This window comes from Anolis sagrei, chromosome 1 (genome assembly GCF_037176765.1).
Source record: "Anolis sagrei isolate rAnoSag1 chromosome 1, rAnoSag1.mat, whole genome shotgun sequence".
Taxonomy (NCBI): Eukaryota; Metazoa; Chordata; class Lepidosauria; order Squamata; family Dactyloidae; genus Anolis; species Anolis sagrei.
The window spans coordinates 8,425,173-8,447,628 of record NC_090021.1 but is presented as its reverse complement, the minus strand read 5'-3'; the positions used below and the strand labels follow the sequence as shown (position 1 = coordinate 8,447,628).

The 22,456-nt window shown below is 44.2% G+C and overlaps 1 protein-coding gene across 2 annotated transcripts in view; it reads left to right on the top strand.

Moving 5' to 3' along the window:
• Positions 1 to 22,456, top strand: part of KIF13B (kinesin family member 13B) — a 268,692-nt gene that overhangs the window by 81,621 nt on the left and 164,615 nt on the right. For both annotated transcript variants that reach the window (XM_067462696.1, XM_060754661.2), the window contains exons 3-5: positions 14,133 to 14,145; positions 16,044 to 16,104; positions 18,102 to 18,194. In XM_067462696.1, the coding sequence (XP_067318797.1) occupies positions 14,133 to 14,145; positions 16,044 to 16,104; positions 18,102 to 18,194 (167 nt within the window). The remainder of the gene's footprint in view (positions 1 to 14,132; positions 14,146 to 16,043; positions 16,105 to 18,101; positions 18,195 to 22,456) is intronic.

Here is a 22,456-nt window from a genome sequence, read left to right as displayed (position 1 = left end):
CCCACAGCCTGGGAAATGCCACAGATACATAAATTTATACCCAGAGTGCTTCTCATCGTATCCCAGCAAAGAATGAAGGCTTTGTGGTTGCAAGTTGCTGGATGATGTAGCCTAATTCTTCACATTTTCTGGATCCTTTGAAGAAATCTTGGTACGCTGTTCCTAATACTGCTTTTAAGCAGCTAGAAGGATTCTTTGCCCACAAAGCAGTGGGATGCCAACAACTCTTAAGGGTGGATTTAGAAGCGAAGAAGAAGATGCCTGTGTTTGCTTTGCGTCCTGATTTTTCAAAGAGCCAAGATACAAAAGATGAAGTACATGGACCACGTTTTATTCTACATTTAATTTCTTTATACTTTCTGGGCAAGTTCAGAAGAAGAACTGAGGGTGCAACTACGCTGTGGAATTATTATGATAAATAAATGCATATATCAATCTATATAAATAAAAATGTAATGTTCGTTTGTGGGATTAACAGAACTCAAAACCACTGGGGGAATTGATACCCAATTTGGACACAATACACCTAACAGTCCAATGTATGTCCTTCACTCATAAAAACACTGAAAAACACAGCAGAAGGGACTTTAAAAGCCCCCAAAAGATAAATGACGAAAAGCTAAATGACAATACAGAAAAAAGGGAAGAAAGAGCCTCTGTTTAAAAGCTTCCAAAGAAGGAGCCTCCACCACACTCTGGGGCAGAGAGTTCCACTGCTGAACGGCTCTCACAGTCAGGAAGTTCTTCCTTATGTTCAGAAGGAGTCTCCTTTCTTGTAGTTTGAAGCCATTGTTCCCTTGCGTCCTAGTCTCCAGGGAAGCAGAAAACAAGCTTGCTCCCTCCTCCCTGTGGCTTCCTCTCACATATTTATACATGGCTATCATATCTCCTCTCAGCCTTCTCTTCTTCAGGCTAAACATGCCCAGCTCCTTAAGCCGCTCCTCATAGGGCTTGTTCTCCAGACCCTTGATCATTTTAGTCGCTCTCCTCTGGACACATTCCAGCTTGTCAATATCTCTCTTGAATTGTGGTGCCCAGAATTGGACACAATATTCCAGGTGTGGTCTAACCTGGTCGTCTTTGATGACCTCTCTGACATCCCCTCACAACCCTCGTAGGGGTCCTGATCCCCAGGTTGAGAAACACTGGGCTAGACTATACATCCCACCTTTCGGATAAGACCTTAACACCTGTATCTCCAAGCATAAAAGGCTTTTGTCAATGTATTGTCGAAGGCTTTCATGGCCGGAATCACTAGGTTCTTGTGGGTTTTTTCGGGCTATAGGGCCATGTTCTAGAGGCATTTCTCCTGACGTTTCGCCTGCACCTATGGCAAGCATCCTCAGAGGTAGTGACCTCACTACCTCTGAGGATGCTTGCCATAGGTGCAGGCGAAACGTCAGGAGAAATGCCTCTAGAACATGGCCCTATAGCCCGAAAAAACCCACAAGAACCTTTTGTCAATGTGTTTGCTGTCCTTCCTAGGTGGGAAAACAATAGGGGCAGATGTTGCAAGACCACTCTCTGAAATAGGAGGAAAGTAGGACAAGGCTTTTAAAATGCGTGGAATGCTGCTTGAGCCGAGAGGTTCACTTTGCAGAAACTGCAAAGACAAGCCACAGTCTCAAATATTTCCTTTTTAACACTTTGCTGGGAACTCTCCTTGCAGCATCCTTGCATCTTCTCTCGCCGCTGCTTGGTGTTAAGCCTCCATTGGATTGTTCTTGGGCTTTGATGCCCATCTGTCACTGAAATCTGTGTTTTCCTATGTCTCCCCCTCCTCACTTTACCCCTCCAGGCCTTTAGTGGGTTTTCAAAACAAAGCCCCCCCCCCCCTTAATTGAAAGGCTATTGGGGTGAATTTTTGCAGCCAAAGCAAGCAAGCTCTTGGATTTCATGCTTTGGAAAAGGGGAATGGTCCCAAAGCCATAATGAGTAAGGATGCAATAGGATGCAGTTATATTGATGCTTCAGTGGCCGTGTCTGTCGCATAAGGAGAATTGTTCCTTTCCTCCCTTTTCCATATAAATCAGGTCAACCAAAGCTTAGTCCCCGATCTCCTCCCACTAGTGAAACACTGATGGACTTGGAGTGACAGGAACATGGGGAGTCTGCATGGCGCCACTGATGCGACGTGGCACCGGGGGTCATGGGGGTGCGCCTGCAAGCGGGAAATCGTCCCGAGGAAATGCGGAGGATGCAAATTAATTGGTCTAATTTGAAGGATTGGGGATACGTATCCAGATGTCCAAGCCCCCACAGCCTTCGTAGTGCACAATGTCATAGCCTTTGCATGTAGATCAAGGTTGCCATGTGTGCATTTCTGAATGATGGGGAGTCTCGAAATACTGTATGACCTCAAATATCAGAGCCATGCTTTTTAACAGTACAACATGTTTTAAAGCCCATCATAAATCCTCAAGGAGCTATTGGGGGGATTTTGTCGTGTTTTGAGACCTTCTTGGGCTGCCATATGTCTCAGAAAGCATTTTCCTCCAATTTTTTGTTGTTATTATATCTATCTGTCTGTCTATCTATCAATCAATTGAGGACCACTTTGCCTAGCAAAAACCTTTGTGTTATAAACAGGCAAACATACATATATACTTTAACATATATGTGTGTGTTTATGTATGTATGTGTGTGTGTGTGTGTGTGTGTTTTCATAGAATCATAGAATCAAAGAGTTGGAAGAGACCTCATGGGCCATCCAGTCCAACCCCATTCTGGCAAGAAGCAGGAATGTTGCATTTAAACCATCCCTGGCAGATGGCCATCCAGCCTCTGTTTAAAAGCTTCCAAAGAAGGAGCCTCCACCACACTCCGGGGCAGAGAGTTCCACTGCTGAACAGCTCTCATAGTCGGGAAGTTCTTCCTCGTGTTCAGATGGAATCTCCTTTCTTGTAGTTTGAAGCCGTTGTTCCATGTCCCAGTCTCCAAGGAAGCAGAAAACAAGCTTGCTCCCTCTTCCCTGTGGCTTCCTCTCACATATTTATACATGGCTATCATATCTCCTCTCAGCCTTCTTTTCTTCAAGCTAAACATGCCCAGCTCCTTAAGCCGCTCCTCATAGGGCTTGTTCTCCAGACCCTTGATCATTTTAGTCGCCCTCTTCTGTACACATTCCAGCTTGTCAATATCTCTCTTGAATTGTGGTGTCCACAATTGGACATAATATTCCAGGTGTGGTCTAACCGAAGCGGAATAGAGGGGTAGTATGATTTCCCTGGACCTAGACATTATGCTCCTCTTGATGCAGGCCTTTTTTTGCCGCCACATCACATTGTTGGCTCATGTTTAACTTGTTGTCCATGAGGACTCCAAGATCTTTTTCACACGTACTGCCCTCGAGTCAGGCATTGTCCCCTATTCTGTATCTTTGCATTTTGTTTTTCCTGCCAAAGTGGAGTATCTTGCATTTGTCCCTGTTGAACTTCATTTTGTTAGTTTTGGGCAATCATCTCTCTAATCTGTCAAGATGGTTTTGAATCCTGCTCCTGTCCTCTGGAGTATTGGCTATCCCTCCCAATTTTGTGTCGTCTTCAAACTTGATGATCACTGGTTTGGCTGTTGCTGGGTGAAGTGGCCCTCCATGATATCACTGAGAAAGAATGGTGACATGTCACTATTTTGGAAGGTACTGAATACCTTCACAAAGTGGTGACAGGACTTGCAGGTATAAAGAAACATATCTTCTTGGAAGTAACTGCAGATGAAAACTGCTATTTTAGGTCATTTGGGTTCTGGGGAAGGTAACTTCAGATGGAACTTGGCCATGGAATTGCATTAGAGGACCTAGAGATTCAAAGAGAACATTCATGATCAAGTCTGTGAATAAACAAATCTGCAAAAGTTAAAACCAAAGATGTGGTGGTACGACTCCTGTATCTGAAGTCCAAAAAGTGTGTCCTCTGTAGAAATTTTCTAGATCCTCCAGCATGACACTGTAGTCATGGACTGGAAGTCCTCCATTTCAATAGGGTTCACCATTATTTGTGTTTTTGTGCCTCCATGCAAAGTCCAGGAACATATCACCCACGGATACAGGGGTTGTACCATATCGCCAGTGTTGACCAAAGTGCGAATGACTCAGTTGGCAGAAGAGCTTAGCAAACGCCTTGCAACACGTCGCAGTTGGTGGACCATCAGGGGATTCCAGTCTGGAACGCCAAGTTGCACCACCCGGAAAAACTTAGCTGAGTCTGATTCTGTTGTGACAATGAAGGAGAGAAGAAAGATCTATTTTCAGCTCACTCATAGGGCTGCAAATAGGCTTGGTAGTGCCGGTGGTCAGATTTGGTATGAAGTTTTCACAGCTTGCACTGAATCATGTACCAACATGTTTGGAATGTCCTAAGTCCTTGGCTCACCAAGGAGCTAAAGGTCTACAAACAATTGGAAAGAAAATGCTGGGGATCTCTACTTTTAATAGCTTCCGTCAAGACACTAAAATATGGCCTTTCCTGGACATGAAGAGTTGTGACTGTGGCTACCCATTTCAGAGCTTTCTGAAAAAAGAGGGAAATCAAAACACCTCTAATTGTACACCTTCCTAACTTATCATAGAATCAAAGAGTTGGAAGAGACCTCATGGGCCATCCAGTCCAACCCCCTGTTAAGAAGCAGGAATATTGCATTCAAATCACCCCAGACAGATGGCCAGTCTCTGTTTAAAAGCTTCCAAAGAAGGAGCCTCTACCACACTCCCAGGGCAGAGAGTTCCACTGCTGAACGGCTCTCACAGTCAGGAAGTTCTTCCTCATGTTCAGATGGAATCTCCTCTCTTGTAGTTTGAAGCCATTGTTTCGCGTCCTAGTCTCCAAGGAAGCAGAAAACAAGCTTGCTCCCTCCTCCCTGTGACTTCCTCTCACATATTTCTACATGGCTATCATATCTCCTCTCAGCGTTCTCTTCTTCAGGCTCTTAAGCCGCTCCTCATAGGCCTTGTTTTCCAGACCCTTGATCATTTTAGTCGCCCTCCTCTGGAGACATTCCAGCTTGTCAATATCTCTCTTCAATTGTGGTGCCCAGAATTGGACACAATATTCCAGGTGTGGTCTAACCAAAGCGGAATAGAGCATGGGGAGCATGACTTCCCTAGATCTAGACACTATGCTCCTATTGATGCAGGACAAAATCCCATTGGCTTTTTTTGCCGCCACATCACATTGTTGGCTCATGTTTAAGTTGTTGTCCACGAGGACTCCAAGATCTTTTTCACACATACTGCTCTCGAGCCAGGCATTGTCCCCCATTCTGTATCTTTGCATTTCGTTTTTCCTGCCTAAGTGGAGTATCTTGCATTTGTCACTGTTGAACTTCATTTTGTTAGTTTTGGCCCATCATCTCTCTAATCTGTCAAGATCGTTTTGAATCCTGCTCCTGTCCTCTGGAGTATTGGCTCTCCCTCCCAATTTGGTGTTGTCTGCAAACTTGATGATCCTGCCTTCTAGCAACTTGTCCTCTGCCTTTGTGGAGAAGGATGAGTGTGTTGAAATGAGCATTAATTATGATACTTGCTCATTTATAATCACCTACTATCCCAGGATCCCATTAAGTACCTTTTCCTGATGGCTTAAGCCTAGCATCCTTGTTGTTGTTGTTATTGTTGTTCCTGTTGTTATCATCCTTCCTTTCCCCCCAAAGTTTGGGACTCAAGGAAATTTGATGTTGTTGTGTGCTTTCAAGTCATTTGGGACTTTCATTGACCCTAAAGTGACCCTATCGTACGTTTTTGTCTGGTGCCGAGATTGTTATTTCTCACCTTCCCTTCCCTGTGAATTGATGTGGGGAACAACAACACATTAAAATTCAACATACAGAATGAGTTACATCACATCACTCAGTTGAAGCATCTGGTTAAAAAGACATATATATTCAACACACATTAAAACAGCCAGTACACAATTTCAGATTCATAATTTAGAAACCATCTGGATAGGCCCGCCGGAAGAGACAGGTGTTTATGGCTGTTTTAAATTCAGAAATTCACTTGTTGAATCTCTCCGGTCAAGTCATTCCACAATGCAGGGATGGGTGGTAACTGCAGCACACAAAAAACAACAAATGGAAATTCCGGCACATGATTCAATGCTCATCCTACTTCATGATGTCTCAAAGGCCAGTTGGATTAGAAACAGACCAGCTGTGAATTGAGCTATTGTAACCTTTTGGGGCAGCCCTAACACATGTTGATCTCTAGATGTTGAGCTACAACTACCAGCAGCCAACGAGGAGGAATGCCGTGAGTTGTGGTTCAGTAAGATCTGGAGATCTTCCATACTCGCTACTCCTTCTATAGTTACCTCAAAAGTCCTGAGATGAACCTTCCATATTGGCCATCAGAGGAACATTGAAGGCCTTTAGCACTGGTTCCCATCAATCATTGATATCAAGCATTAATAAGTCCTAGAAGAGTGGAGGTATCTTTGGAACCCAATGCCAGAAATGCATTACTGAGTGCTAGATATGTCTCCGGAATGGTAATGCTTTTGCGGCATTGGGAGCCAATGCCGGAAATGTATTATCAAGGCAAGATATGTCTCCAGGCACAATGATGCATTTCTGGAAGCCAATGCCTGCAATGCATTACCAAGTCTAGATATGTCTTCAAAAACAGCCATCACAAGAATACATCTTTCCAAAGAGCAGTGATGGCGATGGCCTATAAAATCCCACATGGCTCTAGTCCAGGCAATTTGGCAGCTTGTATCTCCCTCGATCTGTGGTTCCCAACCTTTGGGCCTCCAGGTGTTTCGGACTTCAACTTCCAAAAATGCCAGCTGGTTTACCAGCTGGTAGGAACTGTGGGAGCTGAAGTCCAAAACATCTGGAGGCCCAAAGGTTGGGAACCACTGCCCTCGATGAAACCTACCTGGTCTCGCAGATCTTCAGAAGAGGTCTTTTTCTAAGACCCACCACCATCTCAAGCATAGTTGGTGAGGACAGTGGCTCCCCTGGATTCTGGAATTCTTTCCTAAGTAGCCATAAAGGGCCCTTCCTTGTTGTTAATCTTTCTTTCTTTAAGTAAGAAAAAGCAACATAAATTATAATAATAACAACAACAACAACAACAACAACAACAACAACAACAACAACCATCACCACCAGTTTGTGTCCCAATGTTGGGGGAAAGGATTGATATAAATCAGACATGGGCAAGCTTTTTAGGCTGTTAGGAATTCATAGAATTATAGAATCATAGAGTTGGAAGAGACCTCATGGGCCATCCAATCCAACCCCATTCTGCCAAGAAGCAGGAATATTGCATTCAAATCACCCCTGACAGATGGCCATCCCTGGTCATTCCACAGATATATAAACCCATTTTTCCTACTTCCAACAGACCTCACTACCTCTGAGGATGCTTGCCATAGATGCAGGCGAAACGTCAGGAGAAAAATTGCCTCCAGAACATGGCCATATAGCCCGGAAAAACCTACAGCAACCCATCCAGCCTCTGTTTAAAAGCTTCCAAAGAAGGAGCCTCCACCACACTCCGGGGCAGAGAGTTCCACTACTGAACGGCTCTCACAGTCAGGAAGTTCTTCCTCATGTTCAGATGGAATCTCCTCTCTTGTAGCTTGAAGCCATTGTTCCGCGTCCTAGTCTCCAGGGAAGCAGAAAACAAGCTTGCTCCCTCCTCCCTGTGGCTTCCTCTCACATATTTATACATGGCTATCATATCTCCTCTCATCTTTCTCTTCTTCAGGCTAAACATGCCCAGCTCCTTAAGCCGCTCCTCATAGGGCTTGTTCTCCAGACCCTTGATCGTTTTAGTCGCCCTCCTCTGGACACATTCCAGCTTGTCAATATCTCTCTTGCATTGCGGTGCCCAGAATTGGACACAATATTCCAGGTGTGGTCTAACCAAAGCAGAATAGAGGGGTAGCATTACTCCAAACACTTGGAGGGTCGAAGTTTGCCAGTGCCTGATTTACATAAATCTCATGGTCATCATCATCATCATCATTTTCTCCCCAGTCCTTGTTCATGAATGGATCAGTTACCTATCTATCACAAGTTGCCCCATCAGTGACCCATTGGATTCCTCAAACCGCTTGTTGGTCAAATTGGCCAAAATGGGATTACAGGGGAACATTGTGGTGGAGGGGAATGTCATGGAATGACTTAAAAAATTGACTTTCTGCCACAACTCTCTGGGGAAGAAATGTATTCTCTGACAGTGACTTTTGAAAGTGTTGTTTCTGGCCTGGGTCTCTTCCAGTCTTTTGTTTGCTCATCTGTTCTCATCTAAGTCGGACACATTTACAAATGTTGAGTCATGAATTGCTACTACAATTTTAACGCTGCTGTGGTTTTCGAAAGTTGCAGGAATCGTATGTCATCAACCCCGAATATATTGGCAGCTTGCTCTCACTGACATGAGTGGCTTGAAAGGAAGCCAGCATTAATTGCATATGTAGTATTAATATAACAATAAAGGAAAACAAAGAAACATATATTTTTAGGAAGGCAAAATGGAATGGAGCTCAAGGAAAGTGTGAAGGCTGCCTGTTGCCATGTCTCTCCAAAGGCTTTTGTTTTAAGTTGGAACCTCCATTTAATTATTTGAGATTAAAGATATGAGAATATGAAATGCAGGGATTTAATCTCTTAGCCAGACAAACAAAGACGACCCCCAGATGGGGAGCAAGCGTCTGTTTTCCTCTGCACGGTGCTCCAAAGATAATCTGTGTCACTCTTCTCTCCCACCTAATTTCAACCTGTGGAATAGAGTGTTGGTATTGAAATCTGGTGATAGGTTGTTGTTAAGTGCTCCCCAAGTTGATTTTGACTTAGAATCATAGAGTTGGAAGAGACCTCATGGGCCATCTAGTCCAACTCCCGCCAAGAAGCAGGAATATTGCATTCAAAGCACCCCTGACAGATGGCCATCCATCTGTCATGACATCCAAGTCACACTATTATCAACAATCTTGCTCAGTTCTTGCAGATCCAGGGCAGCCATGGCTTCTTTGATTTAGTCTATCCATCTGGAATGTCGTCTTCATAGAATCGTAAAGTTGGAAGAGGATACAAGGCCCATCCAGTCCAACACTTTGCAGAAAGACACAATCCAAACCTTTCTGACCAATGGCCATCTAGCTTTTGTTTACAAACCTTGAGAGAAAGCGACCCACCAGGCTCTGAAGCAACATATTCCATTATTTAACAGCTATGACCATCAAGTGGACCTTCTGATGGAAGGCTTGAGAGCAGTACGTGTGAAAACAATCTTGGAGTTCTCGTGGACTACAAGTTAATCATGAGCCAATAATGTGATGCAGCAGCCAAAAAAGCCAATGGGTTGTCAAAGGCTTTCATGGCCAGAATCACTGGGTTGTTGTAGTATTTTCCGGGCTATATGGTCATGTTCAAGAGGCATTCTCTCCTGACGTTTCGCCTGCATCTATGGGAAGCATCCTCACTACCTCTGAGGATTCTTACCATAGATGCAGGCGAAACGTCAGGAGAGAATGCCTCTAGAACATGGCCATATAGCCTGAAAAAACCTACAACAACCCAAAGCCAATGGGATTTTGGCCTGCATCAAGAGGAGTTTTGAGTCTAGGTCAAGGGAAGTCATTCTCCCCCTTTATTCTGCCTTGGTTACACCACTTTACCTGAAATACTGTGTCCAGTTCTGGGCACCATAATTGAAGGGAGATATTGACAAGGTGGAATGTGTCCAGAGGAGGGCAACTAAAATGATCAAGGGTCTGGAGAACAAGCCCTATGAGGAGCGGCTTAAAGAGCTGTGCATGTTTAGCCTGAAGAAGAGAAGGCTGAGAGGAGATATGATAGCCATGTATAAATATGTGAGAGGAAGTCAAAGGGAGGAGGGAGCAGGCTAGTTTTCTTCTGCCCTGGAGACTAGGACATGGAACAACAGCTTTAAACTGCAAGATATTCCACCTGAACATTAGGAAGAACTTCTTGACTGTGAGAGCCATTCAGAAGTGGAACTCTCTGCCCCGGAGTGTGGTGGAGGCTCCTTCTTTGGGGGTTTTTAAACAGAGGCTGGATGGCCATTTGTCGGGGGTGCTTTGAATGTGATTTCCCAGCTTCTTGACAGGGGGTTGGACTGGATGGCCCATGAGGTCTCTTCCAACTCTTTGATTCTATGAATATCTGGTGGAAGTTGACCACTGCATGTATTATCAGAAGTTAAGTGATTCTAGTTGAGATGCTCGAAGCAATTTGTATATAAATGAACCTGCTCTCAATGAGCTCACCCAATAAGCAGGCCAACTGTTCCTCCAGTACTGTGTGTCCAAATATAGGACTACCACTGGACAAACCACAGAATCTTAGAGTTGGAAGGGACCGCAAGGGTGATCCAGTCCAACTCTATTCAGCCATGCAGGAATACACATTCCAATATTCTCGACTGATGGCCATCCAGGCTTTGTCTAAGAAGCTTTGAAGAACATTCTCTACTGGTCCCTGTCTACACTGGCCAGTTAATGGTTGTGTTGGGAAGGATATTTCATCTGAAAGATGGGTTTGGAGGGAGTGAGGCAGAAAATGTGTAGTGGAACATCACAATATGTCTTCCTTCTTTCAATCTATATTATTAAAAGTTTTGGTCCTGGTATTCAACGTGGTAACCCACCTTACTTACTTACTTAGGCGATCCCTCATTATCCGAGTAGGATAATCTTCTAGGGTGGGTCCGTAGGTGACTATGGAGCCCTATTCTTGATCTGCATCTTCTCCTGCAGTGAGGGCATTGGTTTCCAGGTGGAAGGCGGTCCCGGTCGGGGTTGGCTTGACGCGCCTTCCTCTTGGCACGTTTCTCTCTTTCGCCCTTCATTCGTGCCCTTTTCGAATTCTGCAGCACTGCTGGTCACAGCTGACCTCCAGCTGGAGCACTCACAGGCCAGGGCTTCCCAGTTCTCGGTGTCTATGCCAGAGTTTTAAAGGTTGGCTTTGAGCCCATCTTTAAATCTCTTTTCCTGCCCACCAACTTTCCGTTTTCCATTCTTGAGTTCAGAGTAGAGCGACTACTTTGGGAGACGGTGGTCAGACATCCAGACAACGTGGCTGGTCCAGCGGAGTTGATGGTGGAGGACCATCGCTTCAATGCTGGTGGTCTTTGCTTCTTCCAGCACGGTGACATTTCCCCGCTTGTCTTCCCAAGAGATTTGCAGGATTTTCCGGAGGCAGCGCTGATGGAATCGTTCCAGGAGTTGCATGTGATGTCTGTAGACAGTCCACATCTTGCAGGCGTATAGCAGGGTTGGGAGGACAATAGCTTTATAAACAACCACCTTGATATCCCTGTGGATGTCCTGGTCCTCAAACACTCTCTGCTTCATTTGGAAAAATGCTGCACTGACAGAGCTCAGGTGGTGTTGTATTGCATTCAACTGGGCAAGTCTACAGGAAGGGTCCTAAACACATCTCACTCCAGCACGGATTGGCTGTCCTGCTGTGTTGTGTTTAGCCTTGTACACACAAAAATAAAGGATGTACACCTCCATCCAGAGGCTGCTCCTTCCTTCCCAGGTATACATGGGCAGTTGGTATGCACCCAGGTATACTCCCAGAGCTGACCATATGATGACATATAGCAGTGGTTCTCAACTTGTGGGTCCCCAGGTGTTTTGGCCTACAAGTCCCAGAAATCCCAGCCAGTTTACCAGCTGTTAGGATTTCTGGGAATTGAAGGCCAAAACATCTGGGGACCCACAGGTTGAGAACCACTGACATACAGGATTCTGGCCAGAATATGTTGTCCTATTGTTGAGAATTCGCCCACTTCTTGGTCCAATCGTAGGAATTCCAAGAGTATCCCATCACTAGTGGTTTCCAAATACCCATGCTTGGGTTTTTGGATAATATTGGTTCTGCACGCATGCATGATGAACTCATGACTGTGGTTAACACCAGTGAATTTCTGGTGACGGTTATAGTTGTATGGAGCCTGTAGCTTTCCAGTGGCCTCCTTTCATTTTGAGGGCCACTGCCTTCTCTCTGCTTGTGATGAATGTGAAATGAGGCCATGAGTGCATCTTTGTGGAAAAGAACATTATGCTTATGTGAAATTGGCCTCGTGGCCTTCACTGAGCTGCTTGTTTTACACAATATAATCCCCTTGTTGAAACCTCCATATGTGGGAAATGGCCATAGGGATTATATTCTTATGGCTGCCTTTAATCCCCCAATGCTCAATAATATAAACACAATAAAGGCCTAAACGTTTTAAGTGCTCTGTCCTAGTATAATTCCGGCATGGAGTTTGGATGAGAGCTAAAAGTCATTGCAGCTTGATGGTCTCGGTTGGACCCAAGACTTGGAAAAGTTACTTTTTCAGACTGTAATTCCAAGAATCTCCAAGTTGGCATTTCCAATGGCCAGGCTGGCTGTGATACTCTCATAGTTAGTCCCCCAAAAAGCAACTTCCCCCAGCATTTTGCATTGAGGTATCTGTATCCAGTGTTTGCTCTTTTCTTTACACCAGTGTTTCTCAACCTTGGGGTCGGAACCCCTGTGGGGGTCATGAGGGGGTGTCAGAGGGGTCGCCAAAGACCATCAGAAAACACAGTATTTTCTGTTGGTCATGGGGGTTCTGTGTAGGAAGTTTGGCCCAATTCCGTCATTTGGTCCAGATCCATCATTGTTTGAGTTTTGCTCTTTGATTGCTTTTTGATTGTAGGTGAACTATAAATCCCCCAGTGGCGCAGTGGGTTAAACTGTTGAGCTGCTAAAACTTGTTGACTGAAAGATCGCAGGTTCGAATCCGGGGAGCAGCGTGAGCTTCCGCTGTCAGCCCCAGCTTCTGTCAACCTAGCAGTTCAAAAACATGTAAATGTGAGTAGATCAATAGATACTGCTCCATTGCGAAGGTAACGGTGCTCCTTGCAGTCATGCTAGCCACATGACCTTGGAGGTGTTTATGGACAACACCGGCTCTTCGGCTTAGAAATGGAGATGAGCACCAATCCTCAGAATCGGACATGACTGGACTTAATGTCAGGGGAAAATCTTTACCTTTACTTATAAATCCCAGCAACTACAATTCCCAAATGTCAAGGTCTATTTTCCCCAAAACCCATCATCATTCAAGTTTGAGTGTATCTGGTATTTGTGCCAAATTTGTTCCAGTGAATAAAAATGCATCCTGCATATCAGATATTCACATTACAATTCATATTATCTGTAGCAAAACGACAATTATGAAATAGCAACAAAAGTAATGTTATGGTTGGGAGTCACTACACCATGAGGAACTGTATCAAGGGATTGTGGCATGAGGAAGGTTGAGGACCACTGCTTTACACTCTCAGAAGCAATGAATCTATCTGTATCCTACCAATAAATTCCCATTGAAGTTTCTCAGAAGATGAACAACAGTTGTGTTAAGACTAAGTTGCTCTGGACACATTCCAGCTTGTCAATATCTCCCTTCAAGTGTGGTGCCCAGAATTGGACACAGTATTCCAGATGTGGTGTAACCAAGGCAGAATGGAGGGGTAGCATGACTTCCCTAGATCTAGACACTAGGCTCCTCTTGATGCAGGCCAAAATCCCATTGGCCTTTTTTGCCGCCGCATCACATTGTTGGCTCATGTTTAACAATTGTGTCATCACACTTGATCTTATAGTAAGAAGGGAAGAAGAGCATTCAAAAGTAAATCTAACTGCCGGGAGACTGACCCAGTGACACAAAAAGAACTTGAGACAGATACTGCATGAAACTTAAGAGACTAAAACAAGAGAGAGACTAACATTAATGTGCAATGTGCCTTTAAAAATAATAAATAGATGGCTCTTATTCAAGAGCTGTTCAGCAGTGGAACTCTCTGCCCCAGAGTGTGGTGGAGGCTCCTTCTTTGGAAGCTTTTAAACAGAGGCTGGATGGCCATCTGTCAGGGGTGATTTGAATGCAATATTCCTGCTTCTTGGCAGAATGGGGTTGGACTGGATGTCCCATGAGGTCTCTTCCAACTCTATGACTCTATGATTCTAAGTTGTGTGTCTGTCATTGGCTGAGTTGGATGTTTCATGAATTTTTAAAATTCACTCTTTTGCGATGAAAAATGAAATCTTCCCTGTATTAATCCACTTCTTTCTGTTTCTTCTTCTTTTATTTCATGTCCTGCGTCGCTTTCTCCTGAAACTAGGAGCCAGCCAAAGGTAAGAGGCTTTGATTCCCCGTTGTGAAAATAACATTCTGATACTTCCAAAATGTTTTGCATTTTATGCAAAAAAAAATGTGTGATGCTTTCTTTCTCAGTGTGCTACTGTTTGTGGAAAGAGAGGAAATTAAAGTGCCATGTTTGCATTGGTGGCCAAGACATGAGTCATAGGAACAAATGAGGGAAACAGTTGCATGCGCTGAGCATTGGGGACTCAGGAAGAAAGGTCCTGTTGTGCGTGTTCCCAAAGAAGCAAAACAAAAATGCTTTCTTGTATTTGCAAACATTTGGACTGCAGTTTCTTGCTTGATTCTAATATGGACACACAAAGGGCTTTTTAACTGCTTCCTTTCACCTTTAGCTATAAGGGAAATGGGCAATTTTGGGGACCCAGGAGACCCTTGGAGAATTGTTTTCCCCCATTACTTTCACCTCATAGTGTCCCTAACATAAAGTGGCCTATGCAGCCTGTAAAGTCTACTTTTTTGACCATGAAAACTCCATCTCAAGCTGCATTTAGACTGCAGAATTAATGCAGTTTCCATCCAGTTTGGTGCAGGATTCAGACTCCTCTGTCAGAGAGCTCTAGTGCCATAGTAAAGGTAAAAGTTTCCCCTGACATTAAGACTAGTCATGTCCAGCTCCGGGGGGTGGTTTTTATTTATCGTGTCAGGAGCAACCAGACATTTGTATTACATTTTTAACAAAGCAAACAAACAAACAAACAGACAGACAATACACACAGTTTGCAAGCTTGGTAGTTGATTAAATGTCCTTTGACCAGAATCTGGCCACTTGGAGTGCCTCTGGTGTTGCTGCAAGAAGGTCCTCCATCGTGCATGTGGCAGGGCTCAGGGTGCATTGCAGCAAGTGGTCTGTAGTTTTCTCTTCTCCACACTCACATGTCATGGATTCCACTTTGTGACCCCATTACTGAAGGTTGCCTCTGCATCTAATGGTGCCAGAGCACAGTCTGGTCAGCGCCTTCCAAGTTGCCCAGTCTTCTGTGTGCCCAGGAGGGAGTCTCTCATTTGGTATTAGCCATTGATTGAGGCTCTGGGTTTTAGCCTGCCACTTTTGAACTCTCGCTTGCTGAGGTGTTCCAGCGAGTGTCTCTGCAGATCTTAGAAAACTATTTCTTGATTTAAGTTGTTGACGTGCTGGCTGATACCCAAACAAGGGATGAGCTGGAGATGTCACTGCCTTGGTCCTTTCACTATTGGCTGCCACTTCCCAGCGGATGTCAGGTGGTGCAATCCCAGCTAAGCAGTGTAATTTCTCCAGTGGTGTAGGGCGCAGACACCCCGTGATAATGCGGCATGTCTCCTTAAGAGCCACATCCACCGTTTTAGTGTGGTGAGATGTGTTCCACACCGGGCATGCATACTCAGCAGCAGAGTAGCATAGCGCAAGGGCAGATGTCTTCACTGTGTCTGGTTGTGATCCCCAGGTTGTGCCTGGGTGGGTGGTACTCATCTCCATCTTTAAGCTGAAGAGCCGGTGTTGTCCGTAGATACCTCCAAGGTAATCTGCCTAGCATGACTGCATGGAACGCCGTTACCTTCCCACAGAAGCGGTACCTATTGATCTACTCACATTTGCATGTTTTTGAACTGCAAGGTTGGCAGGAGCTGGGCCCAACAGCAGGAGTTCACTCTGCTCCCCGGATTCGAACTGCCAACCTTTCGGTCAGCAAGGTTAGCAGTCAACGGTTTAACCCACTGCAACCAGGGGGCTCTATTCCAGTGCCATAGTTGTTTGTTTGTTTGTTGTTGTTGTTGTTGTTGTATTTATACCCCACTTTATATCTCTCAAAGTGGCTTGACATATCTTAGTAAAGGCATGCTCAGATAATTATTGAAAAAATCCTCCTCATTATTGACCTTTCCTTTGCAGGTCTTTGCCTACGATCACTGCTTCTGGTCAATGGATGAAGCCGTCAAAGAAAAATACGCAGGTAATTTCAAAACTATGAGGGCAGGATCTGCTCTTTTGAACTACAACTCCCAGAATCCCCAACTAGCTCAGGTCAAGGAGTAATATTTCCAAACAACAAAAATCAGACATTGGCAGAAGTAATGATGATGGTATTACAGGTGAAACTATTACTTTGAATACAGATTGAAATATATGAAATGGGTCCTTCGTTGAAGAGGAAACAGAACAGTAGGATTTCTAGGAACATGGTTATGCTGTCTTAGATCCTGATATCGAGCTAGAATTTAGAGGCTCCTGCCCGGGAGAGAGGAGCCCTTAGATCAACCAAGAAGGATCCGGTACTCTGGTAAGCGAAGAGGAAAAGAGCCAAGAATTTTCCCTGAATTTTCCCAAATAAATCTCACCAAAGTTGAAGAAAAGCCACCAAGTTGTATTTATTTTGTCCAGCTGGAACGGATGTCAAACCGCGATAGTTCGTCAGGAGAGACATACATGCAGTACATTTAAACACATTTTTGTAGAGAAACAGAGCTGTCAAAGTTAACTCGCGGATACCGGGGCCCGAGGGGTTTCCATATCCGCGGTTTAAAGGAATGCATTTTCGGCCTCTCCGGGATGCGAGAAACGCATCCCAGGAGGGCCGGCAGCCATCTGCCACCCGGGAGAGGAAATGTTCATTGTAAGGAGAGTTTGAGGCAGTAAAGGACACAAAGTAACACTATGGAGAGGGGAAAGTTACAATTAATTGATACATTTTATTGGGGGATTAGTTACAATGTTTAGGAAGGGGAAAAGCAAAGAAATGAGAAGGCTTCTGAGTTGCCGCTGTTGCTGTGGCCACGTTCATGCAGTTGGCATTGGAGAACTGTGGAACTCCCTGCTGCAGGTCAGATCCGCTTGAAGGCAGGGAGCTCTGCATTCGGTCTCAATCCCTCGGACATAGAATCATAGAATCAAAGAGTTGGAAGAGACCTCATGGGCCATCCAGTCCAACCCCCTGCCAAGAAGCAGGAATATTGCATTCAAATCACCCCTGAAAGATGGCCATCCAGCCTCTGCTTAAAAGCATGCTGACTCTGCAATTCAAAGAGTTGGAAGGGACCTCCGAGGCCATCTAGTCCAACCCCCTGCTCCACTATATATTACTCCCTCTAGACTTCTTTGGAGCGTTGTTCACAAACTTCCTCCTTAGATTGAATCGCCGGCATTTTTCTGGCATTTAAGCGGTACCTATTTATCTACTCACATTTTGCTTTCGAACGGCTAGGTAGGCGGAAGCTGGGTTAAAGGCTAGGAGCTCACCCTGACCTGGGCTTCCAACTGTCAGCTTTTTGACTGACAATGTTTATTGAAGCTGCTGTGCTAAAACCTGGCCCATCTGCACTGGGAGCATCTGCACTGTAAAATTAATGCAGTTTGATACCATTTTAATTCCCATGGCTTAATAAGTTCTTTAGCTTTCTCTGCCAAAGAGAACTGGTGTTTCGCCAAACTACAATTCCCATGATGCCGTAGCAATTAACGTGGTATCAAACCGCATTCATTTTACAGTGTAGATCAGGCATGGGCAAACTTGGGCCCTCCGGATGTTTTGGACTTCAACTTCCATAATTCCTAACAGCCTACCGGCTGTTAGGAATTATGGGAGTTGAAGTCCAAAACACCCGGAGGGCCCAAGTTTGCCCATGCCTGGTGTAGATGCACCCTTAGTCCATGGTCCCAAGTGTACGCACTTGTCGTGTTGTTACTTTGGCATGGTTTAAGTATTGAGTAACTCGGAAGGGAGTTTCTGAAAACTTCCATGTGGTGCAAATGAATATTTTTCTCTGTTTGTGGCGCTTATCCACAAAGGTTTTATTGCCTTTGGACACACATGAAAGACATCAAAGACTTTTCACGTGGTGTGCATTATGAGCCTTTGGAAACCCTTGATGGTCTTAATCAAAGGAGATGGATGAGTGGGTTTCTTTTAACACTTTCCCCCAATAATCTCAATTTTTTTGGTTCTAATTTTAGGCCAAGATATTGTTTTCAAGTGCCTTGGAGAAAACATTCTCCAGAATGCTTTTGAAGGCTACAATGCCTGTATCTTTGCCTACGGACAGACCGGTAAGCGCTTGCTTGTAGAGGGATAGAAGTTGTGAGTTGCATGCGAGTATTGTTGCTTTGTTTGTTTATTTAGTCGCCGGATTTTTTCTCCTAGTGGCTTGCAACATAAAAGTTAAAACAAAACATAGCTTAAACAAAATACAATACAAAACATTAAAAAGCCGGTAAATAAACACTCCGGGGAGAAAACATTAATTTAAACCACGTTTCGTTGGTGTTTTTCCACAAGCAGGTAAAAAGAAATGCTTATTTTGGAAGACTCATTGCTGAAGTGTAACATATTTTGTTTTTGTTTTGTTTTTTGCTTTTTAAGTCTCTTCCGCTGTGTTTTTCACAGCGGAAGAGTGATGGTCTCTCATTGACCTGATAGGTGTATTGTTTCCAAATTTGGTGTCAATTCACCCAGTGGTTTTTGAGTTATATTAATCCCACAAACAAAAATTACATTTTTATTTATATAGATCGTATTGTGTGTTTATTATGCATTGTTTTAGGCACATTATTATTATTAATTATTATTATTAAACTTTATTTGTACCCCACTAGCATCTCCTGAAGGCCTCGATGCGGCTTACAAAGGCCAAGGCCTCAACACAACAACAACATAACAAATACAACTCAAAGCAAAATAAAAAAACATAAAGCAGTAACAACAAAACATTACACCAGTACACAGTAAATACTAGGGCCAGGCCAAGTAATGGGTACAGATTAAAAAGTGCTGGGTGTGACAGGTGGTATGTTGGATTTCAGGGCAAGTGCAATGTGCAGAGAATCTTAAAACTCTAATAAAGTGATTCTGAGACATAATGCTGGAGTTTTCCTATTCCGGAAAGGCACATCGGAACAGCCAGGTCTTCAAGCTCTTCCTAAAGACTGCCAACGTGAGTGCTAGCCTGATGTCTTTGGGGAGGGTGTTCTAAAGTCAGGGGGCCACCACAGAAAAGGCCCTGTCCCTCGTCCCCAACAAACGCGCCTGCAACGCAGGCGGGATCGTGAGCAGGGCCTCTCCGGATGAATGAAGGGAATGCGTGGGTTCGTAGACAGAGATGCGGTCACGCAGGTAGGCAGGTCCCAAACCGTTTAGGGCTTTGTAGGTGAGCACCTGCACCTTGAATTGGGATCGGAAGGAAAACGGCAGCCAATGGAGCTCCTTAAACAGGAGGGTTGACCTCTCTCTGTAAGGAGCACCAGTTAACATTCTGGCCGCCGCCCGTTGGACCAGTTGAAATTTCCGAGCCGTTTTCAAGGGCAGCCCCACATAGAGCACATTAGAGTAATCCAATCTAGAGGTGACCAAGGCATGGACCACTCCGGCCAGATCAGCCTTTGCGAGGTACAGTCACAGTTGGCGCACGAGTCTCAGTTGTGCAAAAGCCCTCCCGGACACCGCCAACGCCTGAGCCTCAAGCGTAAGTGATGAATCCAAGAGGATTCCCAAACTGCGGACCTGTGACTTCAGGGGGAGTGTAACCCCATCCAGCACAGATTGCCACCCTATACCCTGATCCGGTTTACGATTGACCAGGAGGACCTCTATCTTGTCGGGATTGATCTTCAGCTTGTTCCTCCTCATCCAGATAGACACAGCGGCCAGGCACTCGTCCAGCACTCGAGGGCCCCCCTTGGAATTAGGTGGAAATGAGTAGTAGAGTTGTGTGTCATCTGCGTAGAGATGGCACCTAACTCCAAAACTCCGGATGACCTCTCCCAGCGGTTTCATGTAGATGTTGAAAAGCATGGGAGACAGAATAGAGCCTTGCAGGACCCCAAATGTAAGTCATTACGAGTGCCTTCGGGGAGCTGGAGGCGGGGTACAAAAATAAAGTTGTTGTTGTTGTTATATTATTGGTAGGCAGAAGCTAGGGCTGACAGTTGGGAGCTCACCCCGACTTGCGGCTTTGAGCTGCTAATCCTCCGGTCCGCAGCTTTTTTCTGCAGCTAGTGGTTTCAACTGCTACCACATTGTTGCACTCTAGAAACTTCATTTTTGTGACTACCACACACTCTACTGAATTGGTTGAAACCTATATCAGATATTCATTGAAAACCATTGCAAAATGTGCTGCAGGATGATGTCCCTCCTGCAAAAACAAAGTTTTTGCATCTTGATAAACCTTTCCCATGTTTCTATGATAGAACCAGTTAGGAAATGACATTTATAATCCAGGAACAAAAATTAAGTAGTGTAATTGCCATGAGTTTTACTGTAAAGAGAGCTGCCTACAGTCTGGTTTTTCCTTGACTATTGAGCATCCCTGCACAGTCCATCCATGTGCGTTTAACATGCAAAAAGCTGAGGCACAGAGTCAGGCGCATTAAAGCATAACTAATCTGTCCTGAATGTGCCTCTTTCCTTAAGAGCATGAGGGCATTATTGGCTCAGATCAAGCCAGGCCTTCTTTAGCATGCTTTGCGAGGATCTTGTTCAGCAGAGATATGACTACAACTCCCAGAATCCCCAAGCAACATGTTGAGTGGGTGGGGAGACTCTGGGACATATAGTCCCTAAAAAAATTCCAACATTGGGTTGTTGTAGGTTTTTTCAGGCTATATGGCCAATTCCAACATTTCTATCTCTATCAGGCATATGCAAACTTGGGCCCTCCAGGTGTTTTGGACTTCAACTCCCACAATTCCTAACAGCCTACCTAACAGTCCAAAACACCTGGAGGGCCCAAGTTTGCACATGCCTGGTCTGTATGGAGAAAATAAGCATTGTTGCGTACTTTGAATGTGACTTGCGCTTCTCTTTCTCTATTTGGAGAATCATAGGCATGTAGGTTTTCCCTTAATGGTATGTGCACATTTCCAGCCATTTCGCTGCACCATATGAAGGCCATAAACTGAATACACACACGACAATTCACATTGCCTGCTGCATCATTATTGACAAGCATCACACTGGGATTCATAGTGCTCTGCATCTGTTATTTTGCAGGGTATGCAATTGAATCAAAACTGCCAAAACATTGAATGTTCCTTGTGAGGCTCAGTGTTCAAAATACATAACTGTTTGAAAACTGGACTCTCACATTGTTTTAGACTGCTTGTATTATAATGTTTATTTGTGTGTGTTTATATTCTGCTTTTCTCTCCAACAAGGAGAGTTCTTAGAGAGCATTTCAGGAAGTTTTTATATTGATATTGTTTAAAATTATTATGCTAATAGCACCTGATCCGGTCTGATCTTGAAGGCTAAGCGGGGTCAGCCCTGATTTGCATTTGCATGGGAGACTACCAGTTAAAACTATGTAACAAAATCCTTGTTCCCGGGTTATACATGTAATTTCCTAATTGGTTCTATCATAAAAACATAGAATCATAGAATCAAAGAGTTGGAAGAGACCTCATGGGCCATCCAGTCCAACCCCATTCTGCCAAGAAGCAGGAATATTGCATTCAAATCACCCCTGACAGATGGCCATCCAGCCTCTGCTTAAAAGCTGGATGGGGAAAGTTTATTTTGGGGAAAGTTTATTAAACAGAAAAAAAACTTTGTTTCTGCGGAAGTGAAATCATCCTGCGGCACATTTTGCTCTAGTTTTTCAATGACTATCTCATCGAGCCTCAACCAATTCAACCTAGTTTGTGGCAGCCACAATAACAAGGTTTCTGGAGGAGAACAACAACTTTCAAAGTAAGGACTGCACAATTAAACAGGAAATAACACTTTCAAATCAGGAAGAGAGAAAAATCTAATTTTGTTACAAAGTGTTATCGGGTGTTGTAGACTGTATTTTAGAAGAAGGAATTGGCAAAATTGTTGCACTAGAGTCCTGAAACACCTTCTGTCTACATAATCAAGTTCATAAAAGTTTATTCAAAGAAGAGTATATATTAAAATAAGCAAATTCAGAACCAAAGTTCAAAAGGTTATTTCCAAAACAGTCCAAAATTCTTTCAAATATAATCCATAAACATATTCGTAAACAATATAGCATGAATCCAAGGCAGGCAGCCTATGCCACACATGAACTAGAAGCAAAAACAAACCTAAAAACTTGAATACATTAATTCCAAGAACAAACCCAAAAACTGAGAGCTGTTCACCTGAATGCAACGTTGCTCTCACAAAGGATTGTACCAGCAGGAACCACTTTAAAAAGCCTCAAACCCTCCCATAACATCGTTTCTCACACACCTGCTCTTCCACTCCTTATCTCTAAGCCTCTTGGAAAAACAAGTCTGTCTTTGTTGCATGCTCTGACTCCACAGTTCCAAGAACCTGGATCTGGACAAACATTTGTGTCCACATTTCT